This window comes from Nipponia nippon, unplaced genomic scaffold (assembly GCF_047370975.1).
Source record: "Nipponia nippon isolate SJK-2023a ecotype South Korea unplaced genomic scaffold, ASM4737097v1 scaffold_4, whole genome shotgun sequence".
Lineage (NCBI taxonomy): Eukaryota > Metazoa > Chordata > Aves > Pelecaniformes > Threskiornithidae > Nipponia > Nipponia nippon.
This window is the reverse complement of record NW_028262358.1, coordinates 12,102,969-12,122,217: the sequence shown is the minus strand read 5'-3', so window position 1 is coordinate 12,122,217 and position 19,249 is coordinate 12,102,969. Positions and strand designations below refer to the sequence as shown.

Here is a 19,249-nt window from a genome sequence, read left to right as displayed (position 1 = left end):
AAAAACTGTTAATAAGGATAACAAGGTTTCCTTGCTAGCAAGCAAATGCGAACTGCAGGTGTAAAACTGTTTTATCCAAACCCACTTAATGTCTTTGTTGACCAAAGAAATTGGGAAAGCTGAAAATTCATGTGGGTTCTTAATCACAATGAAAGGTACCAGGATGTTGGAAGCCAAGTTGGGTTTCTGGTGACAATACAGACTTGGTTTGTACTTGTGCAAGGGGCAGCTAAATCTTTAAAACATCCTAATCTAATGCAAAACCTAAGCCAGGAGAATAAAATATTTTCCAGAGCAATGAAATTACATTGAAGCCTGACCTCTACAGAGAAAATGATGGCGTTGCCTGTACCAAAAGGATAAGACCTAAAACCCCATGATACTCCCATTGCTCCAGGAAGCAGCTGTGTGAGTACAGAAGTCCATGTCTCTACCTGGCTGTCTGGCTGGCTGTGTTCACACACAGGCATCAGAAGCTGATGCTTTTTCGCTGTCTAAAGAGTTTGCTTTCGTGGTAATTCAAAATTGGACAATTCCTTTACAAAGAGCCATTAATGATCTTACCAGCACCACATCAAGTTGAGAAGGCTTTTATGCATGGGCCTGGCACATTGGCTGGTGGCTGCCCATCATGGAGTGTCCTTGAGGTTTCTTCTTCCCTCCCGGTCACTCAGGACAAGGTCTGTGGGTCCCAGTTCGTGGCATCTCTGCTCTTCCACTTCCATGTGATCTGAAGCACTTCTCCTGTGGGCCCCTCTTGGCAGTGGCACCTGTAGCCCGGCGGCCTCTGGGACCCCAGATCAAGCAGCTGTGAGTGGGCTTGTTCCCATGGGACATGGACCCTGTGCTCGCTCTGGCCATGTCTGAAATCCATGGAGGTGAGGAGAGGCACACAGCATCACCTGTATTCTCTTTGCGTAGGGTTTTAAAGTGCAACTACTTTTATATGAAATAGTATCCAACCAGACAAACCCTGCATTTCTCTCTGTCTCAGTTTCTCGAACGCCATAGAGCATTCCCTATGTGAAGGTGGAGTTGGCTTCCTCTCCCCTTGCTCGTGACACCTCCACTGAACAATGGAGACCTGCTCTCCTGGTAGCTGGCCAGCTCTCTGTTTGACGGCACTCCTCTGACTTAATGGAAGGAAGCCCCGGTCCCTTGAGCCCACCTGGGTTGTAGGTTGTTAAGGCTGTCGTCAACACCTTGGCGTCTTGTGTAGTTGCTGAGCAATTTTTGTTTCCTACCCCTTGGCAGGGGGTTCTCCTTACCTCTCTCAAAGCTTTTTTTGAGGTGTTTCCACCTGGGTAGGCAAATATCTGCATGTAGCAACCTTCACTGTCCTTGGGCCAGCGAGCGTGAGGCATGGCACCCCACTGACTGCACCTGTACCAGCGCTCCCTCACGACCACCGTTTGCTAACAAAGCTGAATTCCTCACTTCTGCGTCAGGAGATGCCCCAAGCCACCGCCCCGGCCTGCGGAACGAGCCTTAGTCAAGACACTCCGTGATCCAAAGCAAATTTACCGCCAACTTACATTGCAGTCCTGGCAGTGACCAAGTTCCCTGAACGCTGAGTGTTGTAGGAGGTCTCCGAATAAAGTGAAAATGAATATGAATAAAATGATACATGAATTCAGAGGGGTTTTTTTTTTGTTTTTCCAATATAATGGCCAAAGCTTAAAAATACTAGATGTATCAGAAATGCTGGGAACCATTTTAAGTAGCTGGTCAAACTGATGCGGTAGAGAACAGTTGTATTTTTTTTAAGTTTTGAATGTGTGAGGATTGGTTTTCTAAAAATGCATGGTTTTTTAAGTGTGGTTACTGAGATAAAGAAAGTTGTGCTTCTCTTAGTCTCTCATATAAATATTTTTGCACCTCTCTCTTGTTCCTGAAACAGAAAAAAACCTAGAAGACCTAATTCATGACTGGGGGGAGTTTGTGTTTCTTGGATGTTTGTTTTGCAGCGCCTTTTTATAGCCCAGGCTCAGGAGGGAAGTGGGAGGAGGGGTGGGAAAGCATGTGGGGAGAAAACCAAGACAGTCGCAGGACGTGGAGATCCATTCCCACACCTTTCTGAAACCATCGAGCTTGGCTTTCCAGCCTGAAGATGGGGATGCACGTGCCGTTCCCATTGCACACAGACATGCTCTACTGACCCCGCTTGTTGCGCATACACACGCCTTTTTTCCAAAGGCTGCGTCCATCGCCATGAAGGGCTCAGCTGAAGTCCAGATTTCGGTCTGGTAGGCAAGTGTGCCGTGCTTCAGGGCTTCAAGGCACTGCTACTCATGCTTTGGGTATGAAGTATTCACCACAGCCGGTCCCCATCCCGTGAAGGGGCTCATGGTGCTGTCATTGTGTGTTTGGTGGCTTCAGATAAGAAGTGTTTGGTAGCCTGTTGATGTTCTAGTTTGATGGCTTCTGGGTTTATTTTTAATGAACGACTCATTCCATTTTGGGTTTGCTTAACTACAAGAGATACAAGTGGGCTGAAAATTCCTATAACAATAGCAAGTATTAAAAGTGATGCCTTGTTTCTTGCTGAGAAGGAGCAGAGATACCAAATTTATCCTGCTCCTGGAGGACACCTTCGGGGAGCGATGGAAAGTTTTAATTTCACAGCTCCATCTTCTTTTTTCTTTCTTTTTTCTCCTTATTTGGAACTTTGTGGAGAATATAAACTAACGAAGCATTAAATAAAACTAAAGCCCAATTCTGAACAGCCTGATTTACAGCCCTCCTGATCATGTTTTATGTTGGTCCACATGAAAGTGTGATAACTATTTAAATACCATCCAGTCCACATAGGAAAGTTTTAGCTGTTTTAGAGATAAAAACATGCTTTATGAGTACACTTACACTTGTGTAAAGTGGCATGCAGAGTCTTAGTGTAATCAAAGAGCGTCCTTTTGCTCCATTTACATTCCTTTTAACTGACAAAACCTGAAGAAGAAAAAAAAAAAAAAGCTTCCTTATGCCTTAGGCTCATGCAAAAACATCTCCACCAGAGCTGGGACATTCGGTCTTCTCCTGTCGGCTCACACTCACTATGTGGTTAAGCCATAAAATCAGCTTATGCAGATCTTCAAGGCGTCATGGGCAGACCCTGGCCTGGGGAAGTCTGTTGATGGGCTCCCATGACTTGAGGTGCACAGTTGTGGCTGGAAAGCCACAGATGTCAACAGGAGTTTGGCCTTGGAGTTTGTCCTGTCGAGGACTATGACCCAGGGCTGCGTAGCATGGCACCGCGTTTTAGGGAAAAGATCAAGATAGAAATCAGGCTGTGGCCATGGCACACGTGTTGAAGAAAGAGGTCAGGGTATGGAGAGAAGAGCTGTTTTCAGATGTTATCTGTGAAACAAGACTTAAAATGTGTTACAGATATTGGGATGATTTTAGGTTGGTGAGAAAAGCTTCTGCTTCTGCAGTAGCTCTTCTGTGAAAGAGAGCTCAAAACTTCTTTCTGGTCAGGTCTGGGAAAACAAGGATGCTAAAACTAGAGGGATTTAGCTGGCGGAGCTGAAGAGGCATTGGCTTTGCAGTCCCGATTTGCAGCAGTTGCACCGGTTGGGCTGACGCTGCCCATTTCCGCTCATTTCAGTGGAGAATGGTTTACTGCAGCAAGGTCTGTGATCTGGTTTCAGCACAATGCTTCACAAAGCCTCAGGGTTTAAATAACGGATTGCTTGAGATTTGACTTTCCCAGTGCTTCCTAATCGAGGAATGTATAGAGAGATATTTCAGGGTTTCGTTCAGGCTTTCTCATGCAATCTCCTGCAAACACATCTTCAGGCAGATCCAACCTAGCTTTTTTTCAGGGCACTCCTAATCAGACAGGAAAATACAAGAAAGCCCACTGCCAAATGGAGTTAAGCTGTCAAATTCCTCACCAAACATTTTCTTTCTGCACAGTGACCAGCTGTAATTATGCTTTTCTGTAATTATGCTTGCAGAGATATTTTATACGAGGTATTTTCCGTACGATGTGTCAATAACCATTGTCAAGGACAAGAAAAACAGTGCGAGAGAGCCCTTTCTTCCAAGTCCTAGATTTCTTATCTGTGGTGTTATTGATCCTGAATGTTTAATGCTACTTTGGTGATGTTTTGGAATGTACTAAGTAATATTATAAAGATGAACAATTAATGTTAAACAAAACAAAACACAACCTACAGTAATAGTTTCCAATAGGATGCTGTTTATGAGCATAATTGCACCTAAGTACCAGCATTAGGGGAGAGACAGTGATATTTGAAGACAAAAAAAAGTTTAAAGTGCATGCCACTCTCATTTTACAAGGTCTTCTTTCTTAGAAAGTTTCAAGTTTTAAGGTTTAAATCACTGTTTTAATTTCTGCCTTGAACTGTGGTAGTTCCCTGTATGACTGATGTCCGGGCAGAAGCCCTGGCACAACTTTTCCATGCGCTTCCACATGCTCGGCTTCCTGATCACTGACTTCTGGCACCTCATTTCTTTCCCATTAGCATTCTTCTGGCAGTGCCTTTGTGATAATTGCACACAAAATGATCCCCTTGCTTCTTCTGTGAACATTTTGGTTCGTATCTCACTTGCTGGTTTGGTTCTTCCAAAAAATGAAATGATCCATGAATCCTTGGGAGAATGAGAGAGGGTAAAACGTAAAACTGTTCCAGATGCCTGGGGGAAAACACTTGTAACAGTCCTAAAATGTGGTTAGTAGAAGTTGGTGAGTTTAATTTGTCCGATGATCTTATCCCTGTGTATTAACTATTGATTCTATAAATGTAAACAATGAAGTTGTGGTGTTTTGGTTAGATGCTAATTGTATGGAAAAAACATATTTTGAAATAATGATAGAAATTTTAGTCTGGTAGAAAACAGACGAGATCTGGAGATGCCCTTCTGCTTTTATAAGCACCACAGGGTCTGTGTTACATACAGAAATTCAGTGGATATACAGTGATTCTGATTGCTAAAACTATTCCAGTGTCTCATAAGGCAACCTCCCTCCATACTGGCTGCACTTTCCTCTTCAAATATTTTCAATTTGTTTCTCTGTCATGGATGGTGCTTCACCTGGAATGACTTCTAGTACACAGTCGCACTCCTGGCAATCTCAAACATTTCTTCTGCCAGACTCACTATAGGAAATACTTTGCAACTATAGACATACCAGTAGGTAAGGCTAATGGACTGGAGATCTCAGGAGGCCTTTTCACATTGGTGTTTATTAATGAGTTCTGTATCATTTGAACTTTTTTTATACGTATACACACACACATATATATAGTCTTTATTTATTTAGATATATTCTTTATTTTCTTGGCCTTTGACAAGATCCTTTTACTATATCCCAATATCCATCTTGTCAGAGAATAACTATTTTTTTAAGATGTGACAGGACTTTTCAGAGCAAATCAGTGCTGCTTCTTAACTTGCTTCTAAGTTTATATTGACACTAGAGCCCATGCGTAAGAGAATATAAAACTCTCCTGAATTTCCAGACCGGAATGTCCTGTACAAGACTGTGTTTTGGATTCTTGTTTTCCCCTGTATAAAATCTGTTTTTCATATGTGACGAGCTTTGTGCAGTGGCTCCAACCACTTTGCAGTTCCCAGCATCCACAGCAATGCTTTGGGGATCACCAGATTGGAAAGAAAAGTGGAAGTCTCAGATATAATTAAATTTCTACAAGTTTTGCAAAAGTCTGCAGCTAAGGAGAGACCCAAACTGATGCCTACATTGAAAGGCAGGCAGAGCTCAGCTTTCCTGTGTCGTCCTTGGCAACTGCTGGCTGGCCTGCCAGCATGCACTGCTCTTGCTCGGTAGGTGTATAGCCAACCTCTGGGTCTACTGAGGTTATTTAAGTGGTACCAGGAAAAAAGGAGACACGGGACACGAATTGTCAGGAAACTAGAACTCGCTATCCTGCCTCCATTGTAAGCCTGAAAAACCATTATCTTTCTCAACTATTGTTCTTGCAATTTTGTTTTGTAGGAATCAGAGTTTCTCTGTCTGGAGTTTGATGAGGCCAAGGTGAGCCAGATGCTGAAGAAACTCTCGGAGATAGAGGAGAGTATGACTTTGTTGACTCAGACCACTTAACCAAATAAAGAGATTGCAACTCAGAAAACAAATGACCCTCGGTACTTTGTCATAATTCCTGTTTCTGCATGTAAAATAGGTAATGATTGTTGAATCCCAGCTACAACTGTACCGCACATTCACAACCAAGCATGGGCTAAGTTACATTGTGAAGCTTTCTCCAACCCATCCTCCAGGCCTGTTCTTCAAGGCAGTGGAGGCGTTGTTCACATAAAGCTGTGCATAATCAGGCCTTCGAGTTTAGTGTAGCTTTTCTCTTTTTTTCCCCTCAATCAATTTTTAAGTCTTCCAGATGCTGTAAATACTGGGCTGGATGAACAGCAAAGGTAAATTGGTCAGTTGTGGCAGGGGAGAAGTGAGCAGAAGGAACAGGCAGACTAGGGGGGACTCATGTTTATCCTTTCAGACCATGGGCTATGTAGGACAAATACACCCGCATGAACTCTGCCTGCTTCGAGCTTAAAGCCCAGGAGAGTAGATGAAGTGCAGCGAGTTCAGGGAGCAGAGACACAAACGTACATTTCTGTAATTGTGAGCCTCTATGCTGCTGAGGATTAAATGGTTCCCAAGGCATGAGGTGGCCAACCCATTCAGTCACACCCACCCGACTCCATGGGGAGCCAGGGGACAATCAGGGGAGCATCTCTTGGGTGGTGGGAGGTGATGCTGGTTTCCAAAAAGGAGCAGCCCTTCTGCATGTGTTGAGCAACCTGCTGGCGAGCCTTCAAAGCCACTTCTGACCTGCTTCCCAAAGACCTTCCAGCTCTCAACTGTAGTGGTGCAGCCCTGGCGCCAAGCTGCACAGTGTGTTTGAGAGAACGGTGCTTTGTCAGGGCACGGTCTAACTTGGCTGCTCTTAGTCCTGTTTGTCACGATGTTTGTCTTGACCTCAGGAAGCTCCAGGTTAAACCCAGGGTTTCTAGTATGTGCATGTTCAGCTTGGAATTCAGGTAAAGGGAAAACGCCTTTGGCAACCTGGCAGGTTAAAGCCCTATCGATAAAATAGTTGTGTGAAGAAAATTTTGAGAGGCAGATAAGGTATGTACAGGGCACCATGATCCGAACTGCCCAGGTTGCTGTGGCTCTTGGCTGTCACAGGCACCCACATCTGTCTGCCATAGTGCCAAACTGCAGAGCAGGTTCCGGCTGAAGAGGACTGAGCAGAAATGTTTTCAGTTTCAGATGTTTCTGTTCAGGGGTACAACCTTGTCAGCTTTGTCGCAGCAGGATGTATAACCACGCTTACTGGCTTATCAGTGCAGGAGGACTTGGAGGGGCTGTTCTGAGCAGGCTAATGCTTGTATGGAGCATGATACTACTGGATACTACGTGATACTACTGGAGAGCTGCCTGGTAGTCCATAAAATGGTGATGGACCAGCTGGAGATGACACGGGCTCGCTGTTTTGCTTTGTCACTTAACAGGAAGGCACGCACACACGTTTGGTTGGAGGCTACATTGTTTCTTTCCATTTTATTTTAGCTTCATAAGCCACCTCCTCCTGAGCTAAAATTATATTGAGGGCTTGTACCAAGGTAGAGGTGACAACATAAAATGTTCTTGTGCCGTAACTAAAGTACTCCTCATTGCTTCCCCTTGTGAATTTATTGCTTGTGGAGCTGCCAGATTGTACTTGGAAGCAAACTCTCTTTTCAGAGCAAGAGAAGGGCACCTTTTCCCATCTGCCTGGTCAGGACGGAAAGCATCACCCAAGGCAATTTGTATCACCACACTGGGAATTAACATTTCCTTTCCTGTGCCTGTCCCACTGCTACCTCATCTCCTACAGCCACCTGGTTCTCCCCTCCGTCTCGTGCAGGGACTGCCGAGCCCACAGCTCTCCCCATCTGCCTCCAGCTGATACTCGTCAGAGTGGAACTGGGCTGTAACCACCAGCCGATCCTCACGCCAGTCCCCAGGTAACCAGCTGCCAGCATGGGTGTGAAACGCTGAGTGGTTGCCCATTCTCTGATCTTTCCACTTACTTTTTCATCAAAGTTCATTAAAATGTTTTTTCTGTGTTTTAGAGCATGTTTAAAAAAAAGTCAAGGTCAGGGAAGGATCATGATCTTAAGTAACTTGCACCATCTCAAACATACTTATTGTTTTACTTTAACATGGTCAGAGGATAGGAAAATGTGCTATAAATGGAAATTGAAGAGAAACAAACTGGGACCAGATGTCAGGAAGTATTATTTCATGCAAAGAATAATAAATATGTGAAATGGCTAACCAGGCAAGGAGGCCGAGGCAAAAAATATCAGGGTCATTTAAGAAATAATTGGATACTTTCCTAGTAGAGGTGAGATGTTAAAAAGGGGCATGTTTTAATGGGTGGCCGCTTCTTTCTCTTCCTACTCCTCCCTCCCCTGAATATCTAATGATCCTGATTTTCTTCTTGCTGGATGTTTGTAAACTACCATGCAAAACTGGAAAAAATAAAGCTGAATGTTTTGGAGACCACACTCTGCCCGGCCCTTGGTAAGGGCACAGGAGTGTCACTGGGCAGCAAAATCGTTTCTGCTTCACGCGGTTTGACGTGGGCAGGGAAGGAGGATGCTGTGCTTCCCCAGTCTGCTGTCATGCCCAGCTGCTACTGCGGCACGGAGAACAGACTGTCCCCCTTGAGTGGGACCCTGCCTGGCTTGGTTTATGTGTGTGTCCATCCATCTGTCCCTTGCTGTGGAGTTTTCAACCTATTGGCCACTCTTGGCTGAACTTGGTGGAGGAGAAGAGGCCTCCGATGCTGCTCTGCTTTCCTTCCTTGAGTGAAGGACACAAGCAGCCATGGCTTTTTGTTGGGAGCTCTTGATGGTCCCACTAAATACCTCTGTGGTGTTGGCAAATGAAATCTGCTGCTTACGCTCTTCAGGAGAGATTTCAAATTCCGTCCCCAAAGCCCAGATGTAAACCGGACTCAGCCTGAACACGTGGCTAGGCAGCTCCTGCTGTGGCTGGGGCCATGTGTGGATGCTGGCCTCCTGTGTGGGTCCATCTGAGCAGACAGCCCAGTACAGCCCTGTTGGCCATAGGGGCCTCATCCTGTTTTGGAGACCACTACTGCCCACCATGGCACCAGCTCCCGTGCCTGTGTGCTGAGCCATGCCAGCAGCGTGACACCAGGGCCATCACCTCCTCCTTCTCTTCCTCCTTCTCTCAGGCAGCATGCCCTGAGCCGCTGGTTGAGCCTGCTGGGCAGTTGGTAGATTTACAGCAGGGACACTAGCAGCCCAGCACAGCTGGAGGAGGAAAGTGAGGGAAACAGGGAAGCAGCTGGAGGAAGGGCTGAAGGAGGGCCCCTGCCTGAGTCCCACCTGGAAGAGGTTTCCCGACCCAGTCCTTGAAAGCAGCCAGGGAAGGAGCAGGGACACAATGCATGCCATGCATCCAATAACCTCAGAAAACTCCCCTTCATAGCTGCCCCCCTGCAGGTATACCTGCCTGCGATCTGCCCAATCTCCATCCTTCCTGGTTTACTAACAACTAAAAACCATTCGTGAGTGGGACTGCTGGGTGGTGCCGGGCCAGGGCAGGCTTGGTTTCGATCAAAGCCTAGATATTTAATCTAACCTGCATCATGTTGGCAGAGGCAGGGCAGGGAACGGCCAGGTAGATGCTGCTCAGGCAGAGGACAGCACCCAGTGGCACCAGCAATTTCCTCCGGTCCCAGTTTTGCTGGCGCTTTCCTGGGTGACAGCTTGCTGAAGCCATGTGGATTTGCCCCACAGTGAGCACCAGATGTGCAACTCCAGATGTGCAGCCCATCCCAAGCTCTGCTGCTTCTTACCAAAGACTCAGCAGCCACATGTTTTTGCAACCTTCAGCTGGTTCTTCCTCAGATGTCACCTTTTGCACTGCTAAAACACCCTGCAATTTATTAATGCAATTGCTTCTTGTTTTCTGGGAATTCCTCCAAGTTGCCGCTCGTTCATGATCTGGTGCTCTCTAAAATATCTGCAAGTGCTGTCGCCTTCAATCACGCATTACACAATTGGCAAGCCCTGCACTCACTCTCTGCTTGGCAAAGATTCCTCTTAGCACAATTTTCTTTTTTCTTGGTCTGCGTATTCCCAGAACTGCTGAATTTTTAGAGTATTTTTCTAGGCATATCTGTATTTGAAAAAAATAACAATTTAGGCACACCATGTTTTTCCAAATCCAAGCCAAGCAAGCACTGTATTTCATAAAGCTTTGGGCCATTGAAAGCAGCAGACGATGAGGCATACTTATTTTATATTGGTGTTGATTTACTTTTCCATTGTTCAGGTTACTTAGTCTCATTTTATTTTACATTTCTTTTTTATTTCCCATTCTTACATGTCCTTTTTGCAAGTATAAATGTCAGAATTAATGTTTGTGCTTTTACTGTGTTTCACGGGAGGGTTTTCGCTGGAGTCCATGACCTCCGCGTTTTATTGTGCTTTAACTTTTTGATAAGCTGGTTGACATTTTAAGAGATTTTTCTTTTCTGTATGTCAGTTCTTTGCTATCTGTCAATAAAATAAATCACCTACCATCTTTCTGAGGTGATTTCCTGATTTAGATATTTGCCGACCATTTGTAGATGTGCAAGTCTGAGAAGTTTTACCTGATGACTCACGCTTGCCCCACGTTGCTCATGGAAATGTTTCCTTCCCCTTCTGGGGAATTTCAACAGTTTATTCATTTATTCCAAATATTTATAAAAAGGCGCTCAGTTGGTGCCAGGGACAGAGGGAGCCTTTTTAAGAATGCGGTACCACATGGCAACAGCTGGGTCGGGGGAGTGCAGCAGTCCCTCGCAGCAGCCACTGATGACTTTTTAATGCGTTATGTTTCATGTGGCTTGTGACCGGAAAAATAGACAGTGACTCCTCACCTTGGAGCTGGGACTGTTAAAATCCGCCTCTTAAATAATTCCCAAATCCCGAGGAAGCGGGGCTCAGGGTGCCATTTAATCCAACAGGCTCCTGGGCCTCCCTTGCCCTGTTGGGAGGGAAAGGTGATGGCGCAGGGAAACAGGCAGCCCATCACCATCGATGCTTTCTCCACTCAGTGCAGCAAAATAAAGGTGTTTCTACCCATAAAGGTCACCCTGGTTTAGCCAAGCGTTGCAAAAGCTGTGGATGAGTCCTCCTTTCCTCAAAAGGGTTGCACAGAAACCAACAAAAATGCCTTTTCCCATGGGTGATCCCCAGCGCCACCGGAGTCCCCAGAGGACATGATGTGTCACCTCTCGTGAAAGGGTGGCAAGGGGAATGCAGCTACAGCCTCACCTGGTGCAAATACACCTCTGAACTGCCAGTACTGCTTGATTAGGATTATTTGGGGATATCACCTGAGCTGCTTGTCCCAGCACAAAATCCATGGGTGGCAGAGGCTGGTGCTATGAAGCTTTCTTCCCAGACATAATGGGGTTGATCATCCCCATGCTCAGATCCCCAAATGCCTTGCTCTTCCTCCTTCCTTTTGGGGTAGCAAGGCAGATCTTGAAATGCAAGAAATTGCAGGAAAACGGGTTTGAAAGTATATGGGAGGGAGGGGGCCGGGGCAGCCGGGAACGGAGAGCCTGCCTGGGGCCTTTGGTCCTGGGGCATTTAGCAGGTGGCCCTTAGTGTTATCGCAGCAAGCAGGACCCAAGGGGAGGTCCCTGAAATGCAGCACTGTCAGAGGACATCAGCCAGCAGGGAGGTATGAAATATTTCTCCGAAGATGTTTTCTTGTTTCTTTCTCCCCTTAGTGCAGGTGACCTGGAACTTGCATTTTAATTCACTTAGCAGTCAGACGCACTGAAACTCTGGCACTCAGACATTAGCTTTCATAATGAGATGGTATTGGAGAATACCTAAAACTAGGTAATTGAATAAATGGCATTTTTGGATGCCGGCGAGTGTCTCAGACCCTTGAGGAGTGACGTTTTACAGGGCTGGATGGGGGGAAAAACAGCGATCGCAGCACAAAACCCAAAGCCATAGTGCTTCTGGGCAGAGCCTGGGAGGAAACATTCATCATTTGGGTCTGATAATACGTAATTTGTCTGCCATATTTCCTGAGCTTTCTGGCCAGTTGGCAGCCCTGACCGAATACACCATTACTGGGAAATTATATGATATAGTGCATTTTAGTAATAGGTGGCACTCTTCCTGCCTTGCAAATCAAACCATGTAGAGCATTAGAGTCTTCGTGGCATCTCTGTTCTTGGCAGTGAAAGAATAAGCAAAGCCACGTCAGGAGGAGATGGCAGGCTCAAGCAGAGAGAGGTGTCCGTTTGATCCCAGCCACCCGGTGGCTCAGGGCCCTTCCCATGCTCCCAAAACACGGCAGCCACCCCAGTACCCTCTGCAAAAGATCTGGTGGCTTGGTGAGCCCTGGCCTCCTCCAGGCATCCCTAAAATAAATTTGTTACTGCAGAATCTCAGGATAAATCTGCATTTTTCTATGGCTGAGGAACACAGTGCGTAAAACTAATCACCTGCTCCAAGATCCTGCGAGGCAATGGCATGCAGAAGTACAAGGTTAAAAAACGCCATCGAGAAGCAGCGGCCCGGAACCATAAATACCTTTCAAGCAATCCTTAGGCACATCAGGAGATGAGCAAACAAAGCAACTGGAATTTATAAACTTCCATAATTAATTTTTCTTTGCAGGGAGAACAAACATTCCCATGTTCCAGCCCTCTCAGGGCCTTTGACAATCCGGCTGCTTTCTATAAATAATGTTATGTAAGTTTATACATTTCAATTAATGCTTGTTCTAGCCTCTTGCAGCCCAAGGATGTTTTCACTCCAGTTTATTATTTAGGCTGTGGATAGATCATTTTGCCTTGGAGCATCTATAATGTGATTTAAATTAAGATGCTTGCAAGCAGCATAATAGTAATGAAACGATCTCTGGAAAACATTGGCACATTCTCAGTGAGAATGAAAGAGAGAAATGAGCTTTACATTGCAGCGTCCGACAAAATGTCTGCACCCTCCTCTGCAGAGTGGAAGCGGGATTTCTCTGTCCAAGGACATGGCCTGTGAAGGAAGAGTGCTCATACCTGGGCTGTACCATGGGGCCACTGGTGACACGGTGTAATGGCCACGGATGTTTCTTTTCCAGAGCAGGAACATCTCCGAGTCATCCTACAGCCCTGTAACTACAACATGCTGCAATCAGAGCTGGCAGAAATGCTTAACCTCAGCAGCTTAATCCCCAGCCATTGCAAATTAGTATAGCTCCATTAACTTCAGAGGACTATTTACATGGGGGAGGTTAAATATGTACAGGATCAGGCGCAAAACCTGCAGCAATTTCATACATGGAGCAGTGGTTTACTAATTTACAAGGCTAGATCTCATCTGTGCTGCATGCTGGCTTCTGAAGTTTTATTTATTTATAGTGAGTACATCCATGTCAGAGGGATTTCTCCATCGAGCAGCATGAAGAAAACCCTTCATTTACTCTGATTATGTTGCTGATCTCAGTCCCTAATGCAGGAGGTATCTTCCCTCCAGGTCATTTTTCAGTAACCCATAGGTATGAGGCTGGATATTAAAACTAGATATGTGGATTATTTCATTTCCCTTTGCCCTGTTTTTTTATTCCTGAAGTTTATCTGCAGATCCTACAATAACAAGATAAAAGCTTTCTGATCTCCTTCTTTGATATACTGTAATTCTGATAGGCCGGGGGCCACATCCTGCACCCCGGGTGGTACCGCTGGCCTCCCCTCATTGCAATGAGGTCAGGGTGGTAATGGGTGTGGGTAACTGAGCAATGCGGCATGGCAAGTGGCCTGTGGCCTCTGAGGTGGCTTTTACAAGCATAAATACACGTTAAAAAGTTACAAGGGATCCATGGGGCCTGGGGGAAATCAGATGAGCCCTGAGCACCTGTGAGAAGCCATCAGCAGGCAGATGGTGAGGGGCAGGAACTTCCCAGCTGGGAGTGAGGCCCCTGGCTGCCCCGCAAGCTGGGCGCCCAACATGCTAGATGGGTGCCTGCACCCTGAGACCAGCACAGACAATGCGGGGAGCAGCTGGGCCAAAACCAGGGCTTGTAACTGCTGTCCTGCTGGGGTCCCCAGAGCACTGGCACAAAAACAACAATGCCCTCTGGATAGGGCCTGGCAAGTGCCTCAGAGGGAGCTTTCAAACAGCCCAGCTAGGTCGCACCCCAACCCTGCAGCCCTAGGAGCCAGCCACTGCTGCCCCCCTGAGACAGGGCCACTCTCCCCACCCTGGTTTTAGAGACCCTTCTGCCCATGTCACGCAAAGGAGGAGCCCTCAGTGAGGAGTGCCAGCCCCAAGCCCCAGTGACGAAACACTTGCTGTGCCACCACCGCTGGTCTGCAACCCTGTGGGCTGAGCAGGATTTCAGTGTGGTGGCAGCTGCAAGCACTTTGCCAAACTGTTGGGAGTGTCTTAAAAAACCTCCCGCGCATGGTGTTGGCTTAGTTTTCTTTGCCACCCAGAAACAGCCAGCTTGGATGTCAGCACGCTTCCAGATACAGGACTGGTTTTAATTGGAGTTGCCTTACCCAAGCTGGCACCGCAAGAGTCTAGGGGAAATCACGCAGCAGAGCCTCATCCAGGACACGCCTGAAGTCAAGGTGGTTCAAAAAAATCTAAGTTAAATGCGAGGACTGGCAGTTTTCCCACAGCTGGTGTTTTGCTGGTGCTTAAAACCACACCTGCTAAAAAATAAAAACAAAATGGAAGCAGTTCAGCTGAAGTGGGTCCAGTACATTTTTTTCCTAAGTAAGTGTAAAGTTTTCTTACCTTCAAAGAGGCTCAGTTGCAGCCTCTGCTGCCTGGCAGTTTTCAGTTTTGCAGCTCTTCAGGTCTTGCTGCAAAATGCTGTGGCATGCCTCTGAATGGAGGTCAGGAGAGGTGTAAGGGGCTCACATTTCCAGGACACAAAAAAAGATGTTTTGTACATAGTGGGTGCTTTTTTGATGTTTGCAAAATAATTGTTGTCCAGTTTCTCCTGATACAGAAGTTGAATTTCAAGTGGATTCTTCTCCATCCTCTTGCCTGCACTCTGCACTGCTGTGCCTTCCATCTGCAAGGACAAGGACCCTCACTGGGAGGAAAATGCTGTTAGTTACTGCAGCCTTTGTCTGGAAAAGACAGGTATGTCCTTCTGGAGCAGGGAAACACTGACTTTAATCTAAGCAGCTCAGGGAGTTTTTTTTGCAAATGTGAATCAATACAAGCACAATGCAGCTCTGCCCACTGCTTGCAAATGACAGCACACAACGTAGCAGGAGCAAGTTTCTTTCCGCCTTTGCTATCCTGCCCCACTTTGCCTGGAAGAGCAAGCTGCAACGCTCCAGAAAAAAGTGGTGCTCTGGGGAACATGGATGGACATGCCAATCTCTTCAACTTGAGTGGTTTAGCCAAAGCTGAACATACCACTCGCATCTCCCCCATCTCGCCAAGGCACGAAAGCAAAGGGAAGTGGAGCAAAACAGCTCTGTAGTGGTTGCTCTCGCTGCGCTGTTTTGCATGCGTGTGTTGGGGGGAGAAAGTGGGGAAAATTACTGTGTGAGGAGACCACTGAAAGGTTGTGTTCACGTCGCTGGCAAGCCTTGCTGACAAACCTTGCCTGCCCTGGGAGAGGCTCTTTGCTTGGCTGAATTGCAGACTCAAACAATTTGGGGCGGAAAAGCCAGATTCATTCCTGGAGGAGCTGAGATGCTCCAGCTCCAATTGCATGTCATCTTTGCATTTTTATTTTTTCTTATCTTCAGTGTTTGAAAATCAGGGTTGCTGCTGAAGTGCTCGCATGCCACAGGAGCAATCTTTAGGCTCCTATTATTATTTAAATTTTAACCTCTTATCTTGTGTTGTTATCCTCCTTGGTCACAGAAGCACAGTCAGGTTAGTCCCATGCTTTCCCGGTGTCCTCTAGCCACACCAGTCTGTCCACAAAAATCAGATAGACCTGTGTCTATAAGCTTTTGTCTATAAGCTTTTGTCTATAAGCTTTTGTCTATAAGCTTTTGTCTATAAGCTTTTATAAGGATAAGCTTTGGTCCATCACAGAAAATTAATTCCAGCTGCACTGGCCTTACAGGAGCATTTGACCCAGGAGAACTAGGTGAGTATTTACAAGAGGGAGGCTTGCATTGGGATGCATTGTGAGAGGTCATAATTTGCACCACAATGCTGAGTGAAGGTGGTATTTTTGAATATGTAGGCAAAAAAGTTATTCCAGATTCAGACCAAAGTGTGTACGTGCTGCTGACAACAGCTGCAATCAAAAGCATTTGCTCTCTTTCGCAGGAGGAAAAAAAAAAAGCAACAATTTACTACTGTGTCCGTAACAAAGCTGAGCTTTACAGACCTGAAACATGCAAATCCTGCTTCCTTTCTAATCAAGCAAACTGCAGAACAATTTTAACATCAAATTTTTCAGGGATTCCTTAGTTTTACCCAAGCACAACCAGCCATCCAGGAGAGGCTGTACATCTGTGTTTAGATGTGGTCCCTCATGTCCTACTTCATCCTACTGTGCATGCTGGAGGTTGCCCAGGGACACTGGCAGGTGTAGTGTCTACTCCATTGTCAGTGCTTTAAAAAGTGTATTTTTATGAGGTTACTCCTTACACTGGCACCCCACTACCTGTCTCAACAGCTGGATAAAAAAATCCTCTTTTCCAGCAGGCCCTGTCAAAGCAACAACAACAACAGCAAAAGCCTGGGAACAGCATGTCTGGGTGCTGTTAGGAACCGGTTCCCATTAATTAATGTATAAGGTTGTACCAGATCATGACACGGGATGGTGGGGCATCAGGTGGATTTGCATTCTTGCTTGACAGCGTTGTTTTCTCCCATTTCCGCAGCTGTAAGCAACAGGTCCTGCTGAAAATGGAGAAAGAGATATAAATAGAATAAAATACATATAAATCTGAGAGCGACTGAGGTGCTTTTAAACAAGATCCCTCCCTTAAACCCCAGTGGGGACAGGGATGTACGGGGAGGTGTCCAGGCCCCCAGAGAGAGTGCATGGGGCAAGAGGGAAGGAGGCTGCCTTGGAGTGAAGCCTGAAGGGAGGATGTCATTGTGGGATGGAAGGAGAGTTGCTTCGTGGGATTGTTTTGTGCTACTGAGACTTAATTAAACCTGATGACTGACAGAGGAGATTTGAGTTTAGAGCTGGAGCAGTTTTCGTGCCATTGTAGCAGGCTGAGGCACACTGAAGCCCTGCAGACCCTGCCCCAGGATGGTGCTAATCTCACTGGTACTCATACAGGGACCTGTTAATTGGCAGCAGCAGGTAGGAAACCTCCCCAGGCTTAACGCTTTGCCCGGTGTGATGCACGGATTCAGGGAAGGTCAAGCCACCCGCATTCAGGGGAGCAGGGCTGGAAAATGAGTTCCTGCCTTACCCGTCGCTGAGGTTTTTAGAGTGTAGCTGCACTGCAGAGGCATCACAGTTAGGCAGCGGTTTCAAAATACGCTGTGCTCGGTGGCAGTGTCGGTTCTAGGTATTTTTCCCCCTTTCAGCTAATTTTTGAGGCTCAGCTGCCAATTGGATCAGGGAACATATTTGCATTAAAACACCTCCCCCCCCCCCAAGGTTTCACAACGCAGCCCCGTGACCAGTTGAGTCGGTGCGATTAGAGGAGCAGGCACGGCTGTGGGTGTGGGATTGGGAGGAGAGAGAAATGTCTTTCCCCCAAAGACAGCAGACCATTTCACCATGGTCTAAACTTTTCAGCTTTAATGTGTTTTTCCAGGCTCCTTAGCACCCAGTGTTATGTGACACACTGTTGTAGTTGATTTTTGTTTTCCTTTTTTTTTTTTAATTGCTTTGAAAACATATTGTTATGAAATCTCCCGTGCAGCGAAGCCAAGCTCCTGGCTGCCAGACGCTTAATTCTCCTTTCAAGCCTTGTGTTACTTAATGGACAAAGGTGCTTGCCGATTTAGGGTAATTCCTCCCTTTGCTGTAATCTTTCTACTTTGATGAACAGGACAGCTTTACTCAAATGTGAACTACATATATAAATATTTGAAGAGGAACGAAACGTGCAATGTCCCTCCAATGCACTGTGGATGGGGACATTCCTTCCAGACTCCTGAAAGAGATTTTGGAACAGCTCCAGGAGACTCGCTGCAGGTTTTCTATGGGCCTCCAATATTTAATGGCACTGCGCACGGGGAGCTCAGTACGTGCTGTGGATACTCATGCTGTTTACCAAACCAGTCGTGTTTATGGCTGTGCACGTCAGCTACTGAGTCTTGGTGAAAATGAGTGCTGTAAAATGGAAGTGCATAAATGTGTATTTTCGTGGATTGTGGGGACATGCTTACCCTGCTCTCTCTTTGCAGTAAAAATAGGTTTTAAATGACTGTGCCAGGTGACATTGAGATAATTGCTTTGGTTGGGCCTCTCCTTACATTGGATTGAGAATGCAGGTGCTAAAAATAGAAACAAATGGCATGTGTCCATTTTCTTCCTGTATAGGACAAAAAGCTGTGAGGTTCACAGTCCACATAAACTGTAAATCTGTCCACTGGTTGCTATTGATATGGCCACAATGAGACTGAAGACTGTACTCCTTGCTGCAACAGCATGCATGTTTTATTTCAGTAAGCATCCTCGGTCTCAGCGATTTCTCTAGTTTAATAGGGATGTTTGGCCAGGATTTGTAGTCTCATCAATTTAGCAAGTAAGCAAACAACACAAAAAAAGAGGGTAACTAATGAGTGAGTCATGCATGATTAGTATCAGCTCTGGAAGGCAAATTTCCAAAATCTGAAACTCTCGGAAACTTACTAAGGGAAGCACTGACAGACTAAAGCAGTCCTTGTCTTCTCCTGCCTGAATTCAGTAACAAAAGCTTTGCAGACCACCACATAAAACTGAGACAGCTGCAATTACCTTGCTTAAAAAGGAGAAAAAATTTTTTTAAAGTGATGTGGAACAGCATTTTTCAGCATGGCTGGGGGTTTTCCTCTTTTGCTTGATGCCATGTGGGAAAAAAACCCGAAGGAATGGATGTTGTCACAAAGATGTTTTGTAGCTGCAACCAGCAGCCCCTGTGGCTGTAGAGGCCGCCAGTCTGTAAAACTAATAGGTGTTTACCTCAGAAAACATGTTTTTGTTATTATAGGAGGGAGAGAAGGAGGCGCAACCTCACCTTCTCCTGCAAACAAAGCTGGCAGACATACATGTGTTGGTGTT

At 46.1% G+C, this 19,249-nt stretch overlaps 1 protein-coding gene across 8 annotated transcripts in view; it reads left to right on the top strand.

Moving 5' to 3' along the window:
- The window catches only part of COMMD1 (copper metabolism domain containing 1), a 128,450-nt gene that overhangs the window by 87,255 nt on the left and 21,946 nt on the right, over window positions 1-19,249 (top strand). For 5 of the 8 annotated variants that reach the window (XR_015708909.1, XM_087777172.1, XM_087777173.1 and 2 more), the window contains one exon: window positions 5,981-6,123. The exons of 1 other annotated variant lie outside the window; for it this stretch is intronic. Coding sequence is in view for 3 of the 7 variants with exons in the window: in XM_087777172.1 (XP_087633298.1) it covers window positions 5,981-6,088 (108 nt within the window). In the remaining 4 variants the exon portion in view is untranslated. Of the gene's footprint in view, window positions 1-293; window positions 1,616-5,980; window positions 6,124-19,249 lie in introns of those variants that run through there. 2 more of the 8 variants (XR_015708908.1, XM_087777177.1) reach the window with 2 other exon arrangements.